The sequence below is a fragment of the Parambassis ranga genome, chromosome 3, assembly GCF_900634625.1.
Source record: "Parambassis ranga chromosome 3, fParRan2.1, whole genome shotgun sequence".
Lineage (NCBI taxonomy): Eukaryota > Metazoa > Chordata > Actinopteri > Ambassidae > Parambassis > Parambassis ranga.
In genome coordinates, this window is record NC_041024.1 from 595,022 (window position 1) to 620,610 (window position 25,589).

At 52.0% G+C, this 25,589-nt stretch overlaps 1 protein-coding gene across 6 annotated transcripts; it reads right to left on the reverse strand.

Moving 5' to 3' along the window:
* Positions 1-292: 292 nt before the first annotated feature.
* On the reverse strand, positions 293-25,518 carry kifc3 (kinesin family member C3). 6 transcript variants are annotated; one of them, XR_003670340.1, is made up of 20 exons: positions 25,305-25,518; positions 11,746-11,866; positions 9,934-10,076; positions 8,255-8,500; positions 8,124-8,189; positions 7,901-8,044; positions 7,202-7,462; positions 6,784-6,957; positions 5,802-5,949; positions 5,573-5,703; positions 5,375-5,486; positions 5,097-5,278; positions 4,906-5,010; positions 4,708-4,838; positions 4,222-4,345; positions 3,804-3,933; positions 3,417-3,646; positions 3,191-3,337; positions 2,442-3,031; positions 293-922 (listed from the first exon to the last, which is right to left on the reverse strand). XR_003670340.1 is itself a non-coding variant. In XM_028401480.1 (20 exons), exons 2-20 carry the CDS (start codon positions 11,825-11,827, stop codon positions 900-902), a joined length of 2,709 nt encoding a protein of 902 aa, XP_028257281.1. In that variant the 5' UTR covers positions 11,828-11,866; positions 25,305-25,518; the 3' UTR covers positions 293-899. The 6 variants fall into 6 exon arrangements, 5 of the variants coding, with proteins under 5 accessions (XP_028257281.1, XP_028257276.1, XP_028257277.1 ...); XM_028401480.1 differs by having other exon boundaries at positions 2,902-3,031; XM_028401475.1 differs by lacking the exon at positions 293-922 and having other exon boundaries at positions 1,877-3,031.
* Positions 25,519-25,589: the final 71 nt, after the last annotated feature.

A 25,589-nucleotide genomic window follows, 5' to 3' on the forward strand; every position in this document is an offset into this window, starting at 1 on the left:
ACGGAGGACTGAGCATGTAGAGGACATGACGGGACACCACCCCCGTCCACACGCTGCGTCCCTGGCAGAGGAACTGAGCGGGTTCTTTACCCGACTGCTCTCACGACACATCCAGGCCTGAGGCCTACAGGGCGAGAGGCCGCATCATCATGGCCGTCCACTGAGGGCACTGTGAGGCCGCAGCGTGCGGGATGTTAAACATGTGAGAGCACGCTCAGGATTGTTTTTAGTGTTTATTAAAAAGGAAATACAAAAAACAGACAAAAGCAGGCAGACATGTTGATCAGAACACAGCAGCTCATCTACGCATTCCTGTCTACGACTACAGCTAACGGGTCACCTCTACACCCCGCGCCACGCGGCGCTCCTCAGCTACATGTCCGTCCGAGGTCAAAGGTCACCAGTGGTTTCCTAACTTATGTTAATACAGAGACGGAGTTCAGTTTGTGGCGTCAAACGATGCAGGAAGACAGTCCACTGTCATATAAAACAGCTCCTCATATTGCTCTCGTCCTATTGGACAGCGTGGTGTCAGCGGAGTACCCTGATTGGATGGAAAAAAAACACAGAAAAGAAAACCTCGAGGCTGCGTCCTCCTCCGGAAGGAAAAAGCCAGAAGTAAAGCTGTCAAACATAAATATACAAACCTCATGATGCATATATTAGAATCAGCAAAGTAATCTACATGTTTAAAGTGCAACGTTAAAAAACACTGATGGCAGCGCAGGCGGCGCCCGTTAGTCCAGGTGGGAGGAGCCTCACAACCACCACAGTTCTGTTAATGTCACCGCAAGTCACTGTGTGTTTCTGCTCTGCGCTGTAAAACTCCCAGCAGTCACTGCTCCTTCACCGCCACCGGCTGAGACGTCAGGGCGGCGGCCGACACTCCGCAGTCCGCCTCAGGCCGTCAGCTTCAGTCGTCCTGCAGAGGAAACCGAAGCGTCAGTCAGCAGTCATGTGACACCTCGCTGTGCCTGACCATGTCCACTGAGGATAAATATGAAAACATTCCACCGCACATACAGGTCAAAGGTCATTACATCTTAGCTGTAGTAATGACTCACTGTCACCAGCGGGTGGCAGTGATGCACCTGAAAGCTGCTTTTAAACAGGTGAAGAAGGGGAGATGCTAAATTAGCCTCAGGTTAGCTTCACTGCTTAGCTAAGGGCTAGCACTTCCTGGAAACAGGAGCACGATCACCATGGTTACCGTTCCAGTGTTTTCAGATTTATCAGTGCAGACATGGAGGAAGCAATCCCACAATCCTCGGCTCATCAGCAGGACGCCAGCCAGGTCACAGAGCAGCACAGACACAGCAGGACAGGGTCCAGACACACACAGACACACACACACGGCAGGACAGGGTCCAGACACACACAGACACACACACACACGGCAGGACAGGGTCCAGACACACACACAGACACACACACACGGCAGGACAGGGTCCAGACACACACAGACACACACACACACACACGGCAGGACAGGGTCCAGACACACACACAGACACACACACACGGCAGGACAGGGTCCAGACACACACACAGACACACACACGGCAGGACAGGGTCCAGACACACACACACACACAGTAGGACGGGGTCCACACACACACACACACACAGTAGGACGGGGTCCACACACACACACACACACACACACACAGAAGGACAGGGTCCAGACACACACAGGCACACACAGGCAGACACACAGACACAGCAGGACAGGGTCCAGACACACACAGGTACACACACAGACACACACACAGGCACACACACAGACACACACACAGGCACACACACAGACACAGCAGGACAGAGTCCAGACACACACACAGACACACACACAGGCACACACACGCACACACACAGACACAGCAGGACAGAGTCCAGGCACACACAAGCACACACACAGGCACACACAGGCACACACACAGACACACACACACAGAAACTCCACAGTCACAAGGAAAACGGAGAAGTCACAGAAAGAGTCTGTAAAGATCAAATAACTTTTTTAGAGAACTTAAATAAACTATGGTCTTGATGGACGTCATGACAACAGTCAGTGTTTGGGTTGCTCTCTGAAGTTTGTCCGCTCTCAGCATCCGTATAATTACAGTCCATCAAAAACACAGAGCTTCAGGATATGTTAGCCTAGCTTAGCACAAACAGATACAGCTCAAAGCTAGGCTAACAAATCAGCTAACAAATAAAAATGCTGTGACATCATCAGACAATGTTTCCTTGCGACTCGCGGTGGGAACATGTGACACAGGCGGCGCTGTGGGCTCAGGGTGCCCTGCTCACAGGCCTGCAGGCGCACAGACTGAAGCTCTGTGGTTAGAGGTGTGGAGTGTTAGAGGGGAGGGGCCACCATGCCATGCTGAGAGCTTCCATGCCAAGCTATCCACCAATCAGCATACACTCCCACCTACCTGCCCACCGTCCCCCACCAATGGGCTGGATCTGTCTACCTGTCTGTCTGCAAACCAACCAATCAGACCACAGAATGAGGACACAGAGGAAGAAGGAGGAGGACAGAGTGACAGCGGGGCTTCCTGGAAAACTCCTCCACTCTTACAGCTCAGACCTGTGAGGAGTTATTCATTATTACTGACTCTCAGTCCTACATGTCCCAGAATGCACCTCTGTCAGACAGATCACATCAACCAGTCATAACACCAGCTTTAAGGAGCACTTCACTCCAAGCAGGGTCTGAGGAAAATTATGTTTTGGTCTCCGAGGTTGTGATGTCATCAGAAGAGGGGCGTGAGGATGGCCCGACCCGACATTTACCCCACAGCAGGTAGTCACTGACTGACAGGTCGAAGCAGGTTGGAGTCACACCAACCTGTAAACCTGGAGGAAGGTTCATTAGAGTTGAAGTGTGTGTACCTGTGGAGAGCTGGGACTGCGACCTCCGGCGGGAGCTGCTGGGAGTTCTGGAGGCGGAGGAGAGGGTGGAGCCGGCGCTGCTGGCACGAGAGATGGGGAGAGGGGCCGGGGTGACCGGGGGAGAGTCCAGCTGAGCAGAGACGGATTTTATGTTTGATTAGTTTGGATTCCGAGTTCTTTCTGAACTCTTACATTTATTATTAAGAAGTCGATCAGTTTTTTTGGCTCTTCAGTTCGGGAGTGAAACACGTGTCTTTACTTATGAAGGGTCAACACAATCAGCTGTTACCTCCACACTGTCATGGGTGGGTGAGGACGAGGTGGACGAGTTCTCGTGTCTCCTGGAGGATGCGGCGTTCAGCTCGACGCTGCGAACGCGCTGGGCGAACTTCAGCGAGCAGACCGACTCGCTCATGTTGCCGGGCAACGGAGAGACCTGAAGGAATGGAAGCAGACGGTCAGTGAACGCCTCAGAGCGTCGGAACGTCTTCAGGCCGCCGTCCTCCAGGTCTCACCTGCACCATCATCAGCGTCTTGCTGTCCCCGCTCAGAGAGTCCTGCAGCAGGTAGGTGAGGCGCGAGTTTCTGAACGGCACGTGAGAGTGTTTGCTCCGCAGCGCGTTGATGACATCACCGAGCGCCGACAAAGACTTGTTGATGCACTGAGCTTCTCTGAGGCGACTGCCCTCTGCCCCCGACTTACCGATCCGCTCCGAGCCCGCCAGGTCCACCAAGTTCAGCTTACCTAGAGGGAGAAGAGGGAGAGTGAGGCATGCTGGGAACGCCACTTCCTGTAACTGCTTCACATGAAAAGCCCTTTATGTTCACAATGACGTCAGATGCTGCTCGGATAAGACTCACTGTTTGTCAGTGTGTGTGTGTGTGTGTGTGTGTGTGTGTACCTTGTGTGCGGGTTCCTGTGGCGATGTTGAATCCGGACACGGTGATGATGAGCAGAGCGTGCGAGCGCGAGCTGTGCTCGTTCAGGTTGGTGCACGCCGTTGCTCTGTTCATGTGACCCAACTCGAACACCTGAGGACAGGTAGCATCAAGTTTCATACATGATGCATTCAAGGACCACAGGAAAGTTCAAAAGCATGATTCTTCCTGCTTTTCAGTTTCAGGCTGTGATAATAAAACTGATCTTTTATAAGAAACAAATATTCAGCAGGTTATTTTTATGAATCTTCTAATAATTAACTGTGGCCCAGTTGTTTCAGGAACAAATGTTTTAAATGATCCCTGAATGATTGATCACAGCTCTTTGTGCGGCTTCTTCATCATGCAACAAAACACACAGACAGGCCAAGGAGTCCTCACCCTGTTGATGTCCTCAGGGCTCTGCACAGTGGTCTCGGTCAGCCCGGGGACGTACAGCTGTCCGCTGCCGTCCGGGTTCATCTTGATGTCCAGCTTGTCGGTGGGATTTTCCCCGAGCAGGTTCCTGAAGGACAACAGAAACGTTCACTCCCTGCCAGACAGGACTCAGGGCTGCTCTGCCTCCAGTTTACTCTGAGGTCTGCAGAAACACTTGGATTAGAAGCTAACTGCTAGCGTGCTGCAGCTGGACCTGAACTTTGGTCCTCATTAGGAGTCCGAACCAGCTCTGAGTAAAACCTGCTTTTCTGAGTATTCAGAGTGAAACGTCCTGAGCTGATAATCTCTAATCTGATCCGAAATTCTCAGAGTTCTGAGCCAAAAACATTAATCCAGATGTTACAGACGGTTACACAACAGCTGGACGCTGATATGATCCACCTTTATATAACTGCAGACACACACAGACACACACACACAGACACACACCGCAGCGTCTCGTTGTAGATCTCCACCATGCTGACAGTGATCTTGTAGTCCCAGTCTGGAGCTTTGTCCGTCACCTCAGAGAACAGCAGGCGCAGAGCTCTCTGGTTGATGCCGGGGTCGTCGGCCACGCCCTGAAAACAAAGGGGCGGAGTTTAAAACCTGTCAGATGAAACGGTTAGGTGTAAACCCTCATCATACCTCCATGGTGTACGTTTTCCCCGAGCCCGTCTGTCCGTAGGCGAAGATGCAGACGTTAAAGCCGTCGATACAGGAAGTGACCAAAGATTGGACCTCCTGGAACACCTGGAGGACCGATCAGAGAGAGGAGTGGTGAGACAGACACCTGCAACCAATCAGGTAGCAGATCCACGCTGCGAGGAAACACCCACCTCTTCCTGTGAGGCATGAGGAGGGAAGACTTTGTCCAGTTCAAAGGTCATGATCTTGCCCTTGTTGGAGAGGTAGAGGACAGCGTCGTCGTCCGAGTCGAAGCTCAGCATGGTTTTGGTGTCGACGGAGTCCTGCTCCTCCTGGCTGACCGGCCGGACACGGCAGAACACGCGGATGTTACCTGGGGAAGAAAGCACAGGGACGTGGGATGGACGTCAGAACGCCGCGCTGCACGGCGTGCCGTCCAAGCTTCAGACTGACTGAAAGCGTCTCAGACCTTTGAGGCGGACCAGCTCGTTGTGACACTTCTTCCTCAGGTTCATCTCTCGCTTGTATTTACGCAGCAGCTCCTGATTGCTGCTGCTCACCTCACTGATGACCTGACAGATCTGACACACACACACACACACTCACACTCACTTTTCCGTTTGTGTTTTGGGTCAGCAGGAAGCGCCGCTGGCGGCCGCTCACTCACCTCCTGCTTGGCCTCTGTGATGGCTTTGTCCAGCATGAAGGGGAAGTCCTGCACCTGCCGCTTCAGACTGTTGTAGTCGCAGGTGAGAGTCCTGAGGGCCGGCTGCAGGCTCAGCAGGTTCATACGCACCCCTGTAAACAGCAACATCAGTCCAACAGTGTCATCACAGCTCAGAGAAAAACATGGAAACAACCAGGTAACGAAAAGAAAATCACAGGAAGCGTCCGACCTGCCAGGTTCTCATGGACCGCCTTCATCTCGCTCTCAGCTCGGATAAACGCCTCCTCGATCACGCGGTTCTTCTCCTCCTCCAAGTTCTGCATCTCTGCCTCCAGCTGACCCTGAGCTCGCTCCATCTCGCCTTCATAGACCAGGATCTACAGGGGGACAGAGAGGACACAGTCAGAGGGGACGCCATGACCCAACGAGGACGTCATTACAAACACGAACACGGCTCCGTATATGTAGGCCACATGTCTGCACACACACAGACACACACAGACACACACGGTGCTAAAACGTGAACCACAAAGTAACACATGATGTCGTCAGCCTCCGCCTGGCTCAGCCGTGAGTCTCTGCCGCTTCAGGAGCAGCACTGGGAGCACTGGGACAGGTACTGGGACGGTTCACAGACTGGGAGACCTCTGAGGGTCCGAAGCTTCCCAGGAAAACCAGCTTTAACCACTGAAGCTCACTGAGCAGGCCTGTGGGTAACACAGGGTCACATATCAATAATCAGCATTGGTGGAATATATGCTTCGTCTTTTGTCGCTGTCTTTTTGATTTAATAACTGTGTCCCGAGTTTAATTCTGTTTATTCTTTCTTGTCTGGATCCAGCTTCATCTTTTGTAATCCACGTTCTTTTCGCTGATTTAAATGTTTTTGTGTTCAGTGGTTGATGTTTGTGGTTTTTCTGGCAGCTTGAGGGGAAACTGTGAAGCCGTATCTCAGTGATGTCACAAGGGGAGGGGGGCAGAGTTGGGGGGGGTGGGGGGGGGGGTGTCGCCAACCTTGGACAACCTGCGAACCGTCTCGCCGTTGCCCCTGCCGACGGCCTTGGACAGGAGGCTACACAGACGGCCTCGATCGGCGAACAGCTGCAACCGAACGCATGCAGAGAGGAGAAGGTGAGCGGCGGGGGTGGAGTGAGTGCTGAGGTCACCCCGCCCTCTCAGCCTCTGCTCTACGGGCAGGCGGGTGGTGTTACCTGCGTCCTGAGCTGAGCGCAGGTCCTCTGAGACTCGTGTAGCTGAGTCTCGAGCTCTCGCAGCAGCTGCCTCTGGACGGACAGCTGCTCCTGTAGGGCGCCGTTCTTCATCTGAATCTCGGCCAAAGCTTTATGAGTGTCCACCGCCTCCGCCTGCACCGCCTGAGGCACGCTCTGAGGAACAGAGGAACAAGGGTGGAGAAGGCTTCAGCTGTCTGTTCACACAAAGAGAAAACCTCACTCTGCAGGAAGCTGCAGGTCAGACAGAGACTCTGTGAGTGTTGGTCATGTGACTGCTCACAGTGACCCCATCATGGCGTCCTGCTGAGGACAGACTGTTTTTCCAAACTTTGTTGGAGTGGACCCTTTATTTCTGCAGGACTCTAACCAGAAGAACTTGGATTTTACGGCTCCTCACCTTGACTCGGGGGGATGCTCCCGCCTGCCTGGCGAGCTCGTCCTCGCACTCCTGCAGGCGGAGGGTGAGTTTCTGCTCAGCCTCCGCCTGCCTGTGCCTGGACTCCTCCAGCTGTCGGGTGGAGTCCTCCAGCTGACGCTGTAGAGCTTCCACTCTGGAGCTTTTCTCCAGCACCTCCCGCTCCAGCTCAGCCAGCCGCCGCTCCCTGTGCCGCGCCTGGCTCTCCCAGCGGGTCACCTCCCTCCGCAGGGACTCGACATCCTGCAAACATTCAAACACACCTGGAGCTGGCTCAGCCAATATGAGCTCTGCTCCACCTGAGGAGCGCAGGTGAAACACCTGACTGGTGTGTAAACCCAGAAGTAGTGTTTATACCTGTGTCTATGTGTGTGTGTGTACCTGGCTCTGTGTGTGTGTGTGTACCTGTGTGTGTGTACCTGTGTGTGTGTACCTGTGTGTGTGTACCTGTGTGTGTGTGTGTACCTGTGTACCTACGTGTGTGTGTGTGTGTGTGTGTGTGTATACGTGGGTGTACCTGTGTGTGTGTACCTCTGTGTGTGTGTACCTGTGTCTGTGTACGTGTGTGTGTGTACCTGTGTGTGTATGTACCTGGCTGTGTGTGTACCTGTGTGTGTGTACCTGGCTGTGGGTGTACCTGTGTGTGTGTACCTGGCTGTGTGTGTGTGTGTGTGTGTGTACCTGGCTGTGGGGGCAGCGGCTGCAGCTCTCTGCAGCAGTGTCGAGCTTCTGAAGCTCTGAGCTCCTGCATGACTTCAGCTCCTGCTTCAGACGCTCATTCTCCACCAGCAGCAGCTCCAGCTGCTTCTCCAGGTCTGTCGCCCCCTGCAGGACACACTGTGCTTTATCATGCTGTGTGTCACTGGTTTCATTTATATTTTCCCAGGGTTCCACTGGGCCTCACCAGCTCAGAGCGAAGTCTCTCCACCTCCTGGGTCTGATCCAACAGCTTCTCCTCCAGCTCCTCCACCTGTCAGATGAAGCTCTGTTAAACACCTCCCCCTAAGAGCTCCGCCCCTCTGACCACAGACCTACCTGTGTTTGCAGCCGGGTAACGAGCTGCTCTTCTTCTGGACAGCTGAGACGATCTGAAGCTTCACCGGGCTTCAACACCCTCCTCCTCTGACCGTTGGGTGTAGCTGATGTCTCCTCCTCCTGCAGCGGGGTACCTCCGCCCGCCTTCTTGTGGACGCCGTGCTGCAGCTGCTGCAGCAGCAGGTGACGGGTCACTTCTTCAGAGCGAAGACGAGCCTGAAACTCGCACACTTTGTCCTGTAGAGTCTGAAAACACACAAACTCATTCAAACTGGATCCGCATAAAGAGTGAAGCTACGCTGTGACTGAACGCTACACGTCAAACTACGGCAAGTCAGAAGGAAGTTTTTACATTGGTAAGAGTCCACCAGCACGACCATGTGACCCTCTGCAGGCAACGACAGCATGAAGAAACAACACAATCAGAAAGAAGGAGTCATCTGCACCGCCCCCTACAGGCAGAGACAGGAACTACAGACACACCGTCCTCTACAGGCAGAGACAGGAACTATAGACACACTGTCCTCTACAGGCAGAGACAGGAACTACAGACACACCGTCCTCTACAGGCAGAGACAGGAACTACAGACACACCGTCCTCTACAGGCAGAGACAGGAACTATAGACACACTGTCCTCTACAGGCAGAGACAGGAACTACACGCCGTCCTCTACAGGCAGAGACAGGAACTACACACTGTCCTCTACGGGCAGGGACAGGAACTACACACTGTCCTCTACGGGCAGAGACAGGAACTACAGACACGCCGTCCTCTACAGGCAGAGACAGGAACTATAGACACGCCGTCCTCTACAGGCAGAGACAGGAACTACACGCTGTGCTCTACAGGCAGAGACAGGAACTATAGACACATCGTCCTCTACAGGCAGGGACAGGAACTACACACTGTCCTCTACGGGCAGAGACAGGAACTACAGACACGACGTCCTCTACAGGCAGAGACAGGAACTATAGACACGCCGTCCTCTACAGGCAGAGACAGGAACTATAGACACGCCGTCCTCTACAGGCAGAGACAGGAACTACACGCCGTCCTCTACAGGCAGAGACAGGAACTACACGCCGTCCTCTACAGGCAGAGACAGGAACTACACGCACACCTCTACAGGCAGAGACAGGAACTACACGCACACTGTCCTCTACAGGCAGAGACAGGAACTACACGCCGTCCTCTACAGGCAGAGACAGGAACTATAGACACACCGTCCTCTACAGGCAGAGACAGGAACTATAGACACACCGTCCTCTACAGGCAGAGACAGGAACTATAGACACACCGTCCTCTACAGGCAGAGACAGGAACTACACGCTGTCCTCTACAGGCAAAGAGAGGAACTACATGCTGCCCTCTACAGGCAGAGACAGGCCTACAGGTGTTTTTCTGATGACAGATGTCTAAATATCTCTGTGTCCTTCGGGCCTCACAGCAGATCAGAACTGACACACAGAAGCTACAACGTCAGCTGAGCATCAACAGTCGTGTAACAGTTGTGACGAGCAGGTTGACAGGAAGTCCCCCGAGGTGTGCACGGACAAACAGTCAGCTGCGATGTCAACCGAGTCAGCACACGTGTGCAGGCCGATGACAGCGTTCAGTGAGGGGACATGAAGCAGTATTTCCCTGTTAGAGGTTGTGTTGTTGTGTAACTTCTGTTTACCTGTATGAGCAGCTGCTGGCTGGGTGCGCTTGTTTCGCTGAACTCGGCGGTCAGAGAGGGGCGCTGTGAGAAGGCAGTGGTTGGTAGAGACAGGAAGGAGCTGTCGTCTTCACCATCACTCATCAGGAAGTCCACGGAACTCGCTACAGGAACACACACACACCACAATCACACCACTGTGTAAAGCCGCTCCAGTTTCAAAGAATGTGAAGTCTGCTTATAACCAGACAGAAATGTCAGCTGCTCCAGGAGAAAAGCCGTCAGAATGTAACGAAGCTATAAGCAGATCTGTGGGTGATTATTGCTCTGCTGAGCAAACCTGCACCAACACCATGGAAACCAGTCCAACCAGATAACTGCTGATAGAGCCACGGACACATTAACCTGCTGTGTGTGTGTGTGTGTGTGCGGTCACACATTTGTCTAAGTGCATGTGGCCTCAAATCTTATCAACCTGAGAACAATCTGCACACTGTGGGGGAAATCTAAGTATTAAGCAGACTTAACACAAACACACAGACACACACAGAAATACAGACACACACACACACACACACACAGAAATACACACAGAAATACACACACACACAGACACACACACAGAAATACACATACACACACACACACACACACAGACACACACACACAGACACACACACACACAGACACACACGGACACACACGGACACACACGGACACACACACACAGACAGACAGACAGAAATACACACACACACACACACAGACAGACACACACGGACACACACAGACACACACAGACACACACAGACACACACAGACACACACACAGACACACACACACAGGGACACGTTAGACCAGAGTGAGACCTCATCTCTCCAGTGGATCTCTGAATGGCATTTGGAAGATTATCAGTAGAATCGAAAGTAATCAATAACATTAGCAGATAAATCTGGATGATCAGGTGATCAGAAAACAAAAGAATGATTCAAACACCAAATATTTGAATCAACCTTCAGATCAGCTGTGGACTGATCAATAAGTCAGAAAGACAGCCGCCAATTTCACGCCTGATTCCAGCTGTCAGACTGAAGAGAAAAGCAGCATCATCCAGACTTCATCCCCCCTCAGACAGCCGTCTGACTGCTGCTGCTCTCAGGTCCACAACCTGCACACATTCTGATCAATCGATCAATCGATCAATTACCCAGAACCGTTATTCATTCACAGCCAGACATCCTGATCAATCCACACAGAAAGAAAACAGCATCCTCACTGGAGGGAATAAGACCCTACAGAGACACACAGAGACACCCAGAGACACCCAGAGACACACAGAGACACACAGAGACACCCAGAGACACCCAGAGACACCCAGAGACACTCAGAGACACTCAGAGACACCCAGAGACACCCAGAGACACCCAGAGACACTCAGAGACACTCAGAGACACACAGAGACACCCAGAGACACCCAGAGACAAACACACACAGACACACAGAGACAGACACACTTGCAGCCACACACAGAGACACACACAGGCTTGTCGTCCTTTCAGGAGAAACCCCCTGCAGAGTGAGACAGAGCCTCGGTGTGTCCCCCTGCTCGTCTCTCCTGGGAGGGAGACACACCTACAGCTGAGTAACTGAGCTACATGTGACATTTCCAGCTCACCTGCTCTCTGACAGTCACACACTCGGGTTTCAGCTCCGCTCACACACCGGTCTGACTCACTGCTCCACACTCACACAAAAATGCAGCCACGCTGGTGTTTGCTCCTCCTCCCTCTGTTTAAAGACGCCTCCTCCTCTGCAGCAGGCGTCTGACTCACCGTCCAATGACAGGTCTTTCTTCCAGAGCTCCTGCAGGCAGGGGGCGTGGCCAAGGTCCCAAGTCTTTCTTGTGCCGAACATGACCGCCGGGCTGAGCAGAGCGCTGGACCGCTGGACCGGCTGGAACAGAGACGCACAAAGGAAGGGTTAAAACTGAGCAGAGGCAGAAAACCAGGAGCAATAAAGACCTCAGGTGAACAGGGTGTGACGTCAGCTCAGCTTTTATTTCTTAAAGTTAAATCTGTTTGTCCTCCAAGGTTTTTGTAACTTTTAAAAAACCACAGCGATGATCTGATTACAGTTAACACAACAATGTCACAGTGTCAGGCCGTAGGTTTGCATATGGACCATAGGGACACGTCACAACCCATATTTTGGGAAGACAAAATAGTCCCTTCCAACATCCGTCCATCATCTGAACCCGCTCTGTCCTGCAGTGCAGGGAGCCTGTCCCAGCTGTCTACGGGTGAGAGGCGGGCTACACCCTGGACGGGTCAGCGGTCCATTACAGGGCAACACACAGACAGAACACCAGAGGAAGGACTGACCCAATAAGCACATCTTCAGAACGAGGCAGGAAGCCGGAGCCCGGACAGAACCCACGCAGACTCCACTCCGCCCCCCACCAACATTTAGCCTTTAGTTCATATAGAACAAAAATCTGATCGCATTTTTCTGGCCGTGCCAGCGTTCTGTGTTCCAGAGCTAAAGCCACATCATCCATGCTGGCTGCAGGGTCTCAGGCTCGGCCTCACACAGACGGACACAACAAGGATCCAGTGGGGGCAAGAATGGAGGACGAGGTCTGTGTGCTGCTGACAGCGTCATCTGTCCTCAGACACAACATCACTATCAAACCTCCTCAGTACGTGGAGCCCAGAACAGGCTGACATGAGCTGACATGAGCTCCACCACTAAAGCTAATGAATCGTTGGAGCACAGGAGGGAACACATGAGGCAGATGTGAGCCAGCCTAAGGAAGTCCGGTTCATCACTGACTTGGACCCAGTCTTAGCTCAGTCATGCTTGTGTTGTAGGCGGCCCAGGTCCAACACACATAAACACATTTATATTAGGTAAATCCTGACTAATGTTAAAACAGGTTTATCAATAATGTTCCTGAACACATTATTGATTACATAGGAAAATCAGACTGGGTGGTGCTGTCCCTACCACACGCTCTGCAGCGGCTCGTCCCAGCAGTCCGACTTCCTCCCGCGGCTCACCTAACCCTAATCCAGCACAGTAACGCTAACGTTCTGTTCACACAGCAGAGAAAGCGTCTCATCTTGCAGGTCTTGCTGCTGACTGATCTCTCCTGATGTTAAAGGAGCCGTTTACGTCCCTCCCTCTGGACTTCCTGTCCAGCTTCGTGTCCTGCCTCACCTGCAGGTCTCCCCCAATCTCACAACCTGCAGCAGCCTCCCCTCTTACCCGTCCACAGCGAGCTTTCCTCTCTGCAGGGTGGACGCCGCCGCGCTGGCGGTCCAGCCAGCTCTTGTTGAGCAGTGTTCCCACCCAGCCCAGCATGCTGCCTCTGGTCCATCCGCCCAGCACCTGCAGCAGATTCAGGACGAGCAGCTGATCACAGCTTCCTGCTGCGCACAGGCGCCGACCCAGAGTCAGGTACCCCACCCACAGCTCCTCCACTTCATCAGCAGTGGGATTATCCACACCTGATCTCAGAGCAGTGGAGCAGGATGAACTGAGAGTGAAGGTAATCTGTTAATCCTGCGAGCAGATGCCCTCGTTAACCCCCGAGCGACCGACGGAACCCAGAGCCGTCCACCATCAGAGCAGTGAGAGGTTAATGAATGAGTCTGCTAATCTAAAGAGACACTGCGACCTTCAGCCCTCTGGTCTCTAATCGCAAACACAAACAGCGGGTCGTCTGTGGAGTCTGTGGTTCAAACCAAACTACAGTGGTGGCACAGCACCCATACAGGCCCCGCCTCACGCTTCTGCAGGTGTCGGCCATCTTTAATGACAACAGAAGGTTCAGTTGTGTCAGATTATTTAGAACAGGGCCGTGATGAACACTGGTTGGAGGGGCCCCAGACTCTAGAGACTCTGCATGGAGGCTAAAGGAGGGCTCCAAGAACACACACTCACATCCAGGCTGCATGACGTGATCTGGACGCACAGCAGAGGACGTTCACTCTGCTCCACACAGGCCGGCTCTAGACCAGCTCTGTGTTCTGAGCCCGGCCCGCATGTTCACCTCTTTACTTTAACATGGAGGGGGACTCACTGCTGGAACCAGGACAGGGCTAACACTATGTTAGCTGGGAGCGTTAACGCATACAAATGAGCTAATGATGTAAGATGTGAGCAGAGCAGCACGGCTGATGGGCGGCCATCTTTTCTTCCTGCTGCAGAAATGAGCCGTTTACTGCTGAACTCATGGTGCTGGGATTTATGTGCTGCAAACATTCAACACAATGATTTACACACACACACACACACACACACACAGTGAAAGTGCAGATTAAGGCTTTAAGGATGCAGTAAGACGCTGGCAGGCACGCACACACACACACACACACACACACACACACAGACACACACAAAGACACACACAGACACACACACAGTCACAGACACACAAACACACACAGTCACACACACAGACACACACAGAAATGGAAGCATTATTAATGTTGACAGCTGCTGACACATTTGTTCCTGCAGAGCTCAGGTTCACCTCACACACACACACACACACACACAGTCACAGACACACACACACACACACACACAGTCACAGACACACACACACAGTCACAGACACACACACACAGTCACACACACACACACAGTCACACACACACACACAGTCACAGACACACACACAGTCACACACACACACAGTCACACACACACACACACAGACACACACAGTCACAGCACACACACACAGACACACACAAAGACACACACACAGTCACAGACACACACACACAGACACACACAGACACACACAGTCACAGACACACACACACAGTCACACACACACACACACAAAGACACACACAGACACACACACAGTCACAGTCACACACAAACACACACAGACACACACAAAGACACACACAGACACAGCTCAACACCTCTGCACCCTGACCATCGGAGCGCTGTGGGCTCACATGGACCCGGCCGTCCTGGACCTGTGTGCACAGTGAAGAACACGACAGGCTGTCAATCACACACAAGACCAGATCCAGGTAAACCAGGACATGGACTGATCCAGCGTTTCAACATCCAGTGTTTACACTGGTGTTAGAATAATGAGATGATCCTCTCAGCAGAAGCGTCTATGAAAACTATTTAAAAAACATCTGAAGGTATCAGCAGCATTAGTGACTGAAAACCTGCTGCTGTGTTTAAGATGATGATTTATGACCAAAAAAGAAACCCAGCAGACATGACAACAACACGCCAGGCTTTCCCATGGTCCTCGAACGCATCATGTGTGAAAATCAAACATTCCAAGAAGCCACTTCATTCTTAATGTCTGAGACAAGACTAAGAACTGAAAGTCCAGCAGCCAGCAGGACGCCATGATGGAGTCACATGACCAACACTCAGAGAGTCTGTCTGACCTGCAGCTTCCTGCAGCTGATCTCTGTCTGAATACCTGAGTGACTCTGCACACAGACAGACACACACACTCTGCCTGCTCTCTGCCTGCAGACAGGATGGAGCTGACCAATCAGAGCACACGGACTGATCATGTGACAGGAGGAGCTCAGAGCACTAAAATAGAAATTATCTGCATTTAACCACACAAAATATAAATCATACATGATAAACACAGGGGGAGGACATTTTGACTCTGCAGATTGATCAGTGATCGATACGCTCCACATCTCACAGGCTGCTGTTCCTGTTGAGCCGACAGAGGTGTCACATTATGACCTACTTTCAACAGACTGCTGGAGTCGAGATGAGGAGACGTCCGCCATAAAACCAGCGACAGCAGCTCCACCTGCTGTGAGGACACGAGTGAGGAGAGAAGGTGGCGAGCTACAGCAGCACGCCGAGAGTACGCGGAGCAGGAAGACAAACGCCGGATTATCAGAGAGGAAGAAGAGGCAGAGGAGGCTTTGTGCTGCTGCAACACGTATTCAGGTCACGAGCAGAAACACGACCCTCTGCATCAGGTTACAGCCAGACCTCCATCTGTGTTCAACATGTCTGCCCGCCTGCAGCGGCCCGCCCCTCCAGCCCTCCGCCCGGCTCTTACCTCCCTCCCTGCGGCCTCGCCGTCCACATCATCGCCACATCGCCCTCACCGCCGCAGCCTCAAGCCGACACACAGCAGCAGGAGCAGAGACAGCCGCCAACCCCCTTTAACACACACAGACACACACACTCTGCTCTCTCCCTCTGTTTCCCTAGCAACAGAACAGCAGCATCACACCTCCGGTAGCCCCTCCCCCTTCTCCTCCTCCCTCCATCCACAGATAAATATTTCAGCTTCCAGTGAAGCGGAGCAGCTGCCCCTCCCCCACAGACCCTGTTAGGGTCCCAGTGTAAGACTCTCAGAGACCCTGTAATGATTAAACTGAGGGAGCAGACTCGCTTTAAGGTTATGTATGGGTTACTTTAGGGTTAAAGGAAAAAGACGACTTTATTTAAATAAATGATTTACCAGCTTTAAAAATATATAAACTCAAACCCTAAATGAGATGTGCATGTCTGTGGTCAGGGTCCCTCTACAGAAGGAGGACTTCAGCTGCACCCATCATGTGACCAGACACTTCACATGACCACAAACATCATGTGAGAACCAGAAACATCCAATTAAACTGGAACAGTAACGGAGAGGCCACCTGATTAAACTCAGCAGACAGCGGAACATCTGCACCGTCGACCCTGAGAGGCTGCAGAGACGGAAGGAGGCGTCCAGCTTCAGAGACAAGTAAAAAGAGACGTCCGTCTCAGCCTGAAACCGCACCAAACACATGATGTAGCCTTATGGTCCAACCAGGAAGTTAGCGTCTCACACGGTCATCCTGACTGGATAAACCATCCGTCAGTCACCTGGTGACTTCAACCAATCACATCAAAGAGGAAGCTGCTGAGGCAGCTAGCATGTAGCAGCTAGCATGTAGCAGCTAGCATGTAGCAGCTAGCATGTGTGTAGAGGACTGTTGTGTCTCTGTGAGGACAATATGAGCATAAAGACACTTTGACTGAAACAAACTGATCAAAGCAGAAAAGTCTTCATGAAGCAACAGACACAGAACTGACAGCACTTCCTGACTGGACTCTGATTGGACAGAACTGACAGCACTTCCTGACTGGACTCTGATTGGACAGAACTGACAGCACTTCCTGACTGGACTCTGATTGGACAGAACACTGCAGGAGTTCCTGAAAGCTGCTGTGACAAGTTTTAAACACTGGCCCACCTTCAGACAGAAGCATCATCATGAGGACCGTCCACACCTCAAACAAGCATCATCTCAAGGACGTGTGTTTAGGCTCAGCCTTCAGGTTTAGGCTCAGCCTTACAGAACCGCAGTAAAGTCTAATGTGGAACTGATTTTACCTTCAGACCTGCTCTTCTTACAGAGGACACAAATCCACCTTCCTCCATCTCCTCACCCTCCATCTCCTCACCCTCCATCTCCTCACCCTCCATCTCCTCACCCTCCATCTCCTCACCCTCCATCTCCTCACCCTCCATCTCCTCACCCTCCATCTCCTCACCCGGGCTTGTTTCCGGCTGTGAGAGAGGTCACGTACGACCCCTCGCCTCCGCTTCACCGCCGCTCTGCGCTCCACAGCCATCACCGACCCTTTTCCACAACCGTCAGCCCCATCAGCCCCCCAGACCCCGGCAGTGCCTCCATCCTGCCTCTCAGCCTCTGGGCTCTGGCTGGGCTCCTGGTTGCGGTTCTTAAAGAGGCTGTGCAGCGTCAGGACCGCCAGAGTGCACAGGACATACATGATGGCGTTCCACAGTTCCAGTTCACCACCGAAACACGCTCATCACAGGGTTGCTCCAGTCCAGGTGAGAGGACCCAGGTGTCTCACCCTGAGAGGGCAGGACTCATCGTCCTGATTAATCCTGCTGCTGTGTCTGTTTAATCCTCTCCTCCCTCACCTCTGTCCTGAACCCCGTCCCTTCACAGGCCACATCACAATTCCTCAGAGCTGATAAAACCCTCTGAAGCTCGGCCCGTCACGTCCACAGCTACTCCACAGGTAACCAGAGCCTGCAGCCAGCTTCAGTTTCTCAGAGCAACAAAGACTCCGTGTCAGTGTAACACTGAGCGGCGCTTCACTGCAGACACTCAAAACTACGAGTCAGTCAGTCACACAGACCTGCAAACACTAAATGTCCTCAATGAGGCTGCGCTCGGACTCAGACAGTTTGGCGTTTGCCTGAAAAGTTTCGCTGAACTCGACAAATCAAACTCCAGCAGGAGACGCACAGAGACTCCCGGCTGGATGTTCGGAGAGAAAGAAGAAAAAGAAAGTATGTGTCGCTGAGACTCTCTGAAGTTTGTTATCCCAGCAGAGGAAGACTCCGGATCCCCGTTAACCCTGCTCCATGTTGGTCTTCCCTCCGTTCGGTTGGCCGCTGGCAGCAGCAGGACGCTCGGACTCCTCTGAGTCTGAACAGATTAAAGCTGGAGCAGGTCGGGTCTTCACCTCCATCAGACAGAAAGAGAGAGAGAGAGAGAGAGAGAGAGGCCTCCACTCTGAGTGCACCTCTCTCGCCCCTCCCTCTCGCTGCATGTCCTGGGACCATCTGTTGTTGCTGCAGGATCAAACTGACAGGACGCTCAGCGGTGATGTAACAGGATGATACTTCATTTATGTAAATGACTCTGGACGAACGTTTAATAACTGCACAGCTGTGAGGTCACAACGACCTGAACCCTGATCATCAATGGTGATCATTAGGATCAGTGACGAGTCATCAGAGGAGCTGTTGAACACACACGGCTGTATGTTTGTTAGCCCATGCTCCGACTGAGACGAGGCTTTTATTTTGGTGAAAGTGAAGGCTTCCTCCAGATGACCGTCATGTTCTGACCGCAACCTTTGATCACGAAAGGCTGTTATTCTGGTAACAATTCGACATAAAGGACTTCTGCTCAGCGGGTTGGAAACCCTGACCCGAGCACTGCGGGACCTGGACCTAGTGGGAGCTGACAGCCTGGATCACTGGCACTGAATCCTGATGGCTTGGTTCAGGACCTCGCTGCATATAGCGGCGACCTGCCCTGCACTGTCCACAGAGCTGGGCCGATTTCTGGGACGCTTCCAGCAGGAACAAAGGGGGCTGTTTCTGGTCCATTGAATCTTTGTAGGGTCTTAATGAGGGGGGCGGAGCCTCAGGAAACACTCGCTCCACTATGAGGCTCATGAGGTCATGAAGGCAGTTTGAGGGCTCCTCAAGAGCAGCCAGAGCCTGAAGAACATGACGTACCACCACACCAACAGGAGAATAACCGACCAATCAGGTCACAGGAGAGTCGGAGGCTCACCTGAGCAGGTGGCCTCATGCTCGGGTTCATTTCAGTTCATCTTTTTGGCCGTCAAACAACAACATGAAAACAGTTGCAGAGACAGCAGGCGTGGCCTCGTGAAGAGTGGTCAGACTCTGTATATTCCGAGTCGCAGATCAACACCATCGTGTTAACAGGACTCATCCTGACCTCCATCTGCACCACACACACACTGGGTGTGTTGGAAGTTCTGGTTCCTATGTATTAAACATAGTTTAGATGTTTTTATGCTCTAAATCAGGGGTCACCAAATGGCAGACCCAGAAGCCGTCCCATACGGACCTGAACTTTTAGTCCAAACAGCAGGTTATTCTCTAAAACCTGACGGGGCGCTTCTATTTTCACTGCCGCAGCTTTCATCGACTTAGTGGCTTAGCGCATGAGGAAACACACAGACCAATCGCAGACGAGTTTATCCAGCCCATGTGACAACTCTCAGCCAATCAGATCTGGACATTTCAGTTGGTTGCGACTAAAATACAAGTTACAGACAGGTTACACACGAAAGGACGAAAGAAAGAAAGACAGCGATACACCGGGTCAAAGCGGGCCAGAACGGGCCAGCACGGCATTCCAGCAGCTTCTATAAATAGATATGCGTTCGGAAAATGATTAAATAGTCTTATAGTCATGTTGTAAAGATATTCAACACATCAACCAGTTAAATCCCCTCTCCCTCTCACACTCAGCACTTTGTTCTGCTGAACCTGTGCATGCAAAGAAAGCTGCATTCACAGGTTCTGTGACCTGGAACATCAGTGCATTCAGAAGTTAGTACAGGGCTCAATAACCAGCATTGGATGGAGGAGGATGAGGAGGAGAGGACCCAAGCACAGGATGACAGATTATTTTCAAGCATCCTGAAGGATTTGAACATTTTAGCTGGCATGAGTTCTCTAGAGGTGGAAATGTATTGTTCAAGTGAAGTAAATTAATCATTGAAAGAACATTCTACAGCTCTATATTATGTGACAAAAGTATTGTAAGTTTTTAAACTGTACTGTATTGTACTGTTTTGGTTCCATGCATCCATCCAACCATATATATACACATCAGAACCTTTGCTTCGAGACGTTTTCTCTAACTGGACCTCTTCAAACTGAATCCCCTGCTCTATAGCATCATGTTGTGTTGACTCATTTAACAAGCTGGTTACACAAAGACATCTTCATGCTGCATCTTTCTATGCAGCTTAATATGTCAGAGTTCTGTGTAACAGAGCAGGCTCAGGTCGTAGTTTCAGTGTTTGGCCTCTGGAGGGCAGTGCAGGCGCAGGTTTGTCACGAAGGCCTGAGGTGTGTTGGTGACTGAGAGGTCCAGAGCGGCTGCGTTAAAGCAGATTAGTGAAACACGGTGTTCTTTAAGGAGCTTTCAGGAGGCTTGGACTATAAACGTCAGATTAACGCTTCACATTCTCTCACAAATAAAACGGTCAGCTGACCACCAGCACACCCACCCTGTCTTCTTCTGTGGTCCTTCTACAGTCTCTGTGACACTTAAGGAAAGGAACTACACAAAGGAAGAGACGAGGAGCCTGGCGGTTTACAGAGTCCCATAATGCACTGCACACACCCACCTCAGCTCCGAGCTATTCCAGGAGCAAATTACAGAGCAGCCCAGTGGAAACACATGTAAACAGAGAGGAGGAGGAGGAGGAGGAGGAGGAAGAGGAGGAGGAGGAGGAGGAGGAGGAGGAGGAAGAGGAGGAGGAGGAGGAAGAGGAGGAGGAGGAGGAGGAGGAGGAAGAGGAGGAGGAGGAGGAGGAGGAGGAGGAGGAAGAGGAGGAGGAAGAGGAGGAGGAGGAGGAAGAGGAAGAGAAGGAGGAGGAGGAGAGGGGGAGGAGGAGGAGGAAGAGGAGAGGGGGAGGAGGAAGAGGAGGAGGAGACAACTCAGCAAGAAGGAAGAGGAGGAGGAAGAGGAGGAGGAAGAGAAGGAGGAGGAGGAGGAGGAGGAGGAGGAGACTGATGCTGAGCTCCATGTTCACTGACATACTGTATTAGCAGGCCTCAAACTGAAAACAGATCCATCATCAATAATAAGGCTGTAGCAGCTCAGGTTCTGTGTCTTTTTGTGCGTTTACCTGCTGCATCATGGGAAAATAAACAGCACCCCCTGCTGGGTTCACAGGGATCAGTCTGACAGTCAGCAGACATCTGGTTTTAATCACACACAGTTACATAAGGAGGCCCAGCTGACACACACACACACAGACACACACAGACAGACACACACAGACACACACATACAGACACACACACACATACAGACAGACACACACACAGACACACACACAGACACACACACGCACAGACACACACAGACACACACACGCACAGACACACACACACGCACAGACACACACACAGACACACACACACGCACAGACACACACACAGACACACACACACGCACAGACACACACAGACACACACGCGCACACACACACGCACACAGCTTAGCTTAGCATTAAGACTAGAAGCAGCTGCTAGCCTAGCCTAGCCTACTACAACAAGTGGTAGAGGTAGCAGATATCTGTTAGCCTAGCTTAGCACAAAGACTGACAGCAGAGAAACGGCTGAGCACCACCACTTCACACAGAGACACCATGTTTGGCCAGGCTGACACAAAGACAGGAAGCTACCCCTGAAATTAGCCTCAAGTGTCAGCAACATGTCACGTTGGTGCAGGAAAGTCAGGCTGAGCGAGGCTGTGATGTTCATCAATAATCCATAAAGGTCACTCTGCACACAGGAAAGACGGCTTAGACCCAACATGAAGTCCTGAAGAGTCCACAGACCACATGACGCATCGTTCTACTCCATCTTCTCTCATGTTCTCACCTGTTGACTTATTCTGCTCCTGCTTCAGAGTGTCCACCATCAGTACTTTGTGTTCTGTACATTTTGTAATAAGTCCACTTATCTTCCTTCTGCATGCTTCATATTAAGACAACACTTTCCTAGTAATGTCAAAGCTTTTCACTTTATGGCAACAAACATGATTCTGATGTTGAGCTCCTCCTCACACTGGCCCCGCAGGCATCACGTCAGGCCAGTGAATCCACCAACACATCATTAACCAACAGACCCAACCAGCACAGCATCAAGACCGGCACACCGTGTCTCAGCAGGAGGACAAACTGCTGAGACATCGACACGCTGCTGTATGGTCAGTATATTCATGCCAGTTTAAAGGTTTGATTTGCACCGTTACCTCTCATATGTGTTCAGATATATTTTACGTCTGCCTTCAGCCAGGAGCTGCTGAACTAATCGTCATGGTGTCCTGCATAATGAGATAAAGGTTCTTGATTCCAGCTGCAGACGCCGCACAGAAAAGGTTCAGGAAGCACACAGCAGAACTACGTTCACAGCTTCAGTCCACACGGTGGGTGGAGGTGAGCTTCATCCTCTGACCTCTGGGCTGATCATGTAGCACTAAATCACATTAGGTGGACCTCGTGCTGCTGCGCTCTCATGACATCAGATTCACCCCCCCCCCTCCAGCTGTACTTCACTTAGAGCCGACCGCAGCTTCTGTGTGAGCCAGTTCACAGACTGATCAGTTAGCTGCTGCTCCACCGAGGAGACGTTCTGTCTGTTCTTCAGATATCAGAGTGGTCAAATCTAATCATTTCACTGGTCCTTATCAAACTGTTTCAAGTTCAGACAATCATAATCACCCGTGTCAACCCATTCACACTGCCTGGCTACAGCTAAGCTACCAGCTGGGACACAGAGCACAGCCGTCTGGAAACAAGCAGTCAGGCTAGTGCTAGGCTAACAGGGTCTACCAGCAGGGATGAGGTGTTTTCACCTGGAGCCTCGAACCAAACGGCCTCAGCCTCATGGAGCTGCAGGTCTGCAGTAAACGGTCCAACATAAGAAGCAGCGATGAAGGTCGGCGACTCTTCTTGGTCTCACAACATGTCAGAGCTACACAGAAGATTTAAACAGCATTAAGTGTCCAAAGTTCAAAAGTTAAGGTGAAGGTGAGCAGAGGACGTTTAGTTCGTCCAGTGTCAGCTGCTGCTGCTGCTGCTGCTGCTGCTGCTGCTGCTGCTGCTCGGCCTTTATGTGTATTTATAGAACATGTTTGGCTGCAGCGGTCAGTCTCCGCAGACACACCCTCATCCTCATCATCATCACTGATTCCAGCCACGCCAGCAGACAGGAAGTCAGAGCGTCTGCAGCCACAGTCCTCACAAGGACGGAAAAAGCCGAACCCCTGCCAAGTGAGGACGTCCTCACATGTTCACCATCTGCTGGCCTGGTTTACAGGCTGCTTCTCTCCGAGCTGCTGTTTCCTGCTGACTCCACGGCTCCCTGAAACTTCCAGCTGAGTTTAAACATGAGCCTGCAGACTTTATCTGTCCTGAGTGAAACACGTCCTCAGCTGTCCGTCTCAGCTGTCTACTACTGAAAGGATGTGAGGGGCTAGCTGCTTTAGCTTCCCAGCACTGCAAAATGCTATGTGATTGGATAGCAGTATACTTAAATGCTAAATTAGCAGGCTAGCCGCTCACAGTTTACCCTAAACAAGTATATAACGGCTAAGTTACAGCTAGCGGGCCATGCTATGCCCGGTTTCCTGTATAAAAGCTGCTAATGTTATCAACAGTAAGATACTCTACAGGCGCTCGTGATGTTAGCCAGCTGACGTCATCCTGAATAACTGAGCTAGCTTAGCTTGTTATCCTGCTATGAAGGGACCAACAGGTAGCTACAGAGCGCTAGCCTGCTAATGTGACAGCGCTGGTCCTTCCAGTGTGGACGGTTACAAGCTGTGACCATCTGAAATCAACCCTGTGATCAACAGAAGGGAACAGTCTGAATCCATGAGGGTTACATGTGTAGCTTTCACAGCTCAGTGTTGACAGACCTGCCGTCACCATGGAGACAGGCACGTGGAGCCGTGACCAGGTGAGGCCGCACGGCTCTTTTGTCCTATTAAAAAGCGCTGAGAACCGAAAAGAGAGGAGGCGGTGGAAGCTGCTGGAACACACACAGAGAGAGAGAGACACACACACACACAGAGAGAGACAGAGAGAGAGAGGGAGAGAGAGACACACACACAGGGAGAGAGAGAGAGGGAGAGAGAGACACACACAGGGAGAGAGAGAGAGGGAGAGAGAGACACACACAGGGAGAGAGAGAGAGGGGAGAGAGAGACACACACAGGGAGAGAGAGAGAGGGAGAGAGAGACACACACAGGGAGAGAGAGAGAGGGAGAGAGAGAGACACACAGGGAGAGAGAGAGAGGGAGAGAGAGACACACACAGGGAGAGAGAGAGAGGGAGAGAGAGACACACACAGGGAGAGAGAGGGAGGGAGAGAGAGACACACACAGGGAGAGAGAGGGAGAGAGAGACACACACACACAGAGAGAGAGAGAGACACACACACAGGGAGAGAGAGAGAGAGAGAGACACACACACACACACACACACAGAGAGAGAGAGACACACACACAGGGAGAGAGAGAGAGAGAGAGACACACACACACACAGAGACACACAGAGCGAGAGAGAGAGAGACACACACAGGGAGAGAGAGAGAGAGAGAGAGAGACACACAGAGAGAGAGAGAGAGAGGGAGAGAGAGACACACAGGGAGAGAGAGAGAGACACACACACACAGAGAGACACACACAGAGAGAGAGAGAGAGAGACACACACACACACACACAGAGAGAGAGAGAGACACACACACAGAGAGACACACACACAGGGAGAGAGCGAGAGGGAGAGAGAGACACACACACACAGAGAGAGAGAGAGAGAGAGACACGCAGAGAGAGAGAGAGAGACACACACACACAAACACACACAGGGAGAGAGAGACACACTCACACACACACAGAGACACGTGTGTGTCTCTGTGTGTGTGTGTGTGTTTGTCTGTGTGTGTCTCTCTCTCTCTCTCTCTCTGTGTGTGTGTGTGTGTGTGTGTGTCTGTCTGTGTGTGTGTGTGAGGACTCCTCAGTCTGAAGGAACAGGGAAGTTTGAAGACCACTTCACTTCTCCTACCTCCCGGTCCCGTCTCCTTCTCTCGCCTCCGTTCCCGCCGCTTTCCTCCCGGAGAATCCTCCCGGTGTGTGTCCGCTAACCTCTCCAGCTGCTCGGGCGGCTGTTGAACGTGAAGCTGGGCCGCAGTGAGCGGGTTTGTGGAGCCGTGGAGCGGCGGAGCTCTGCTGCTCGGCGCCGCTGGAACCGACCGACGCTGCTGCGTTCACGGACTGACAGGCACAGTGGGGATTCTGAGAGCGACGGGAGAACGCGCAGAGAGAAGCAGCTTTATAGACACGAGCGCAG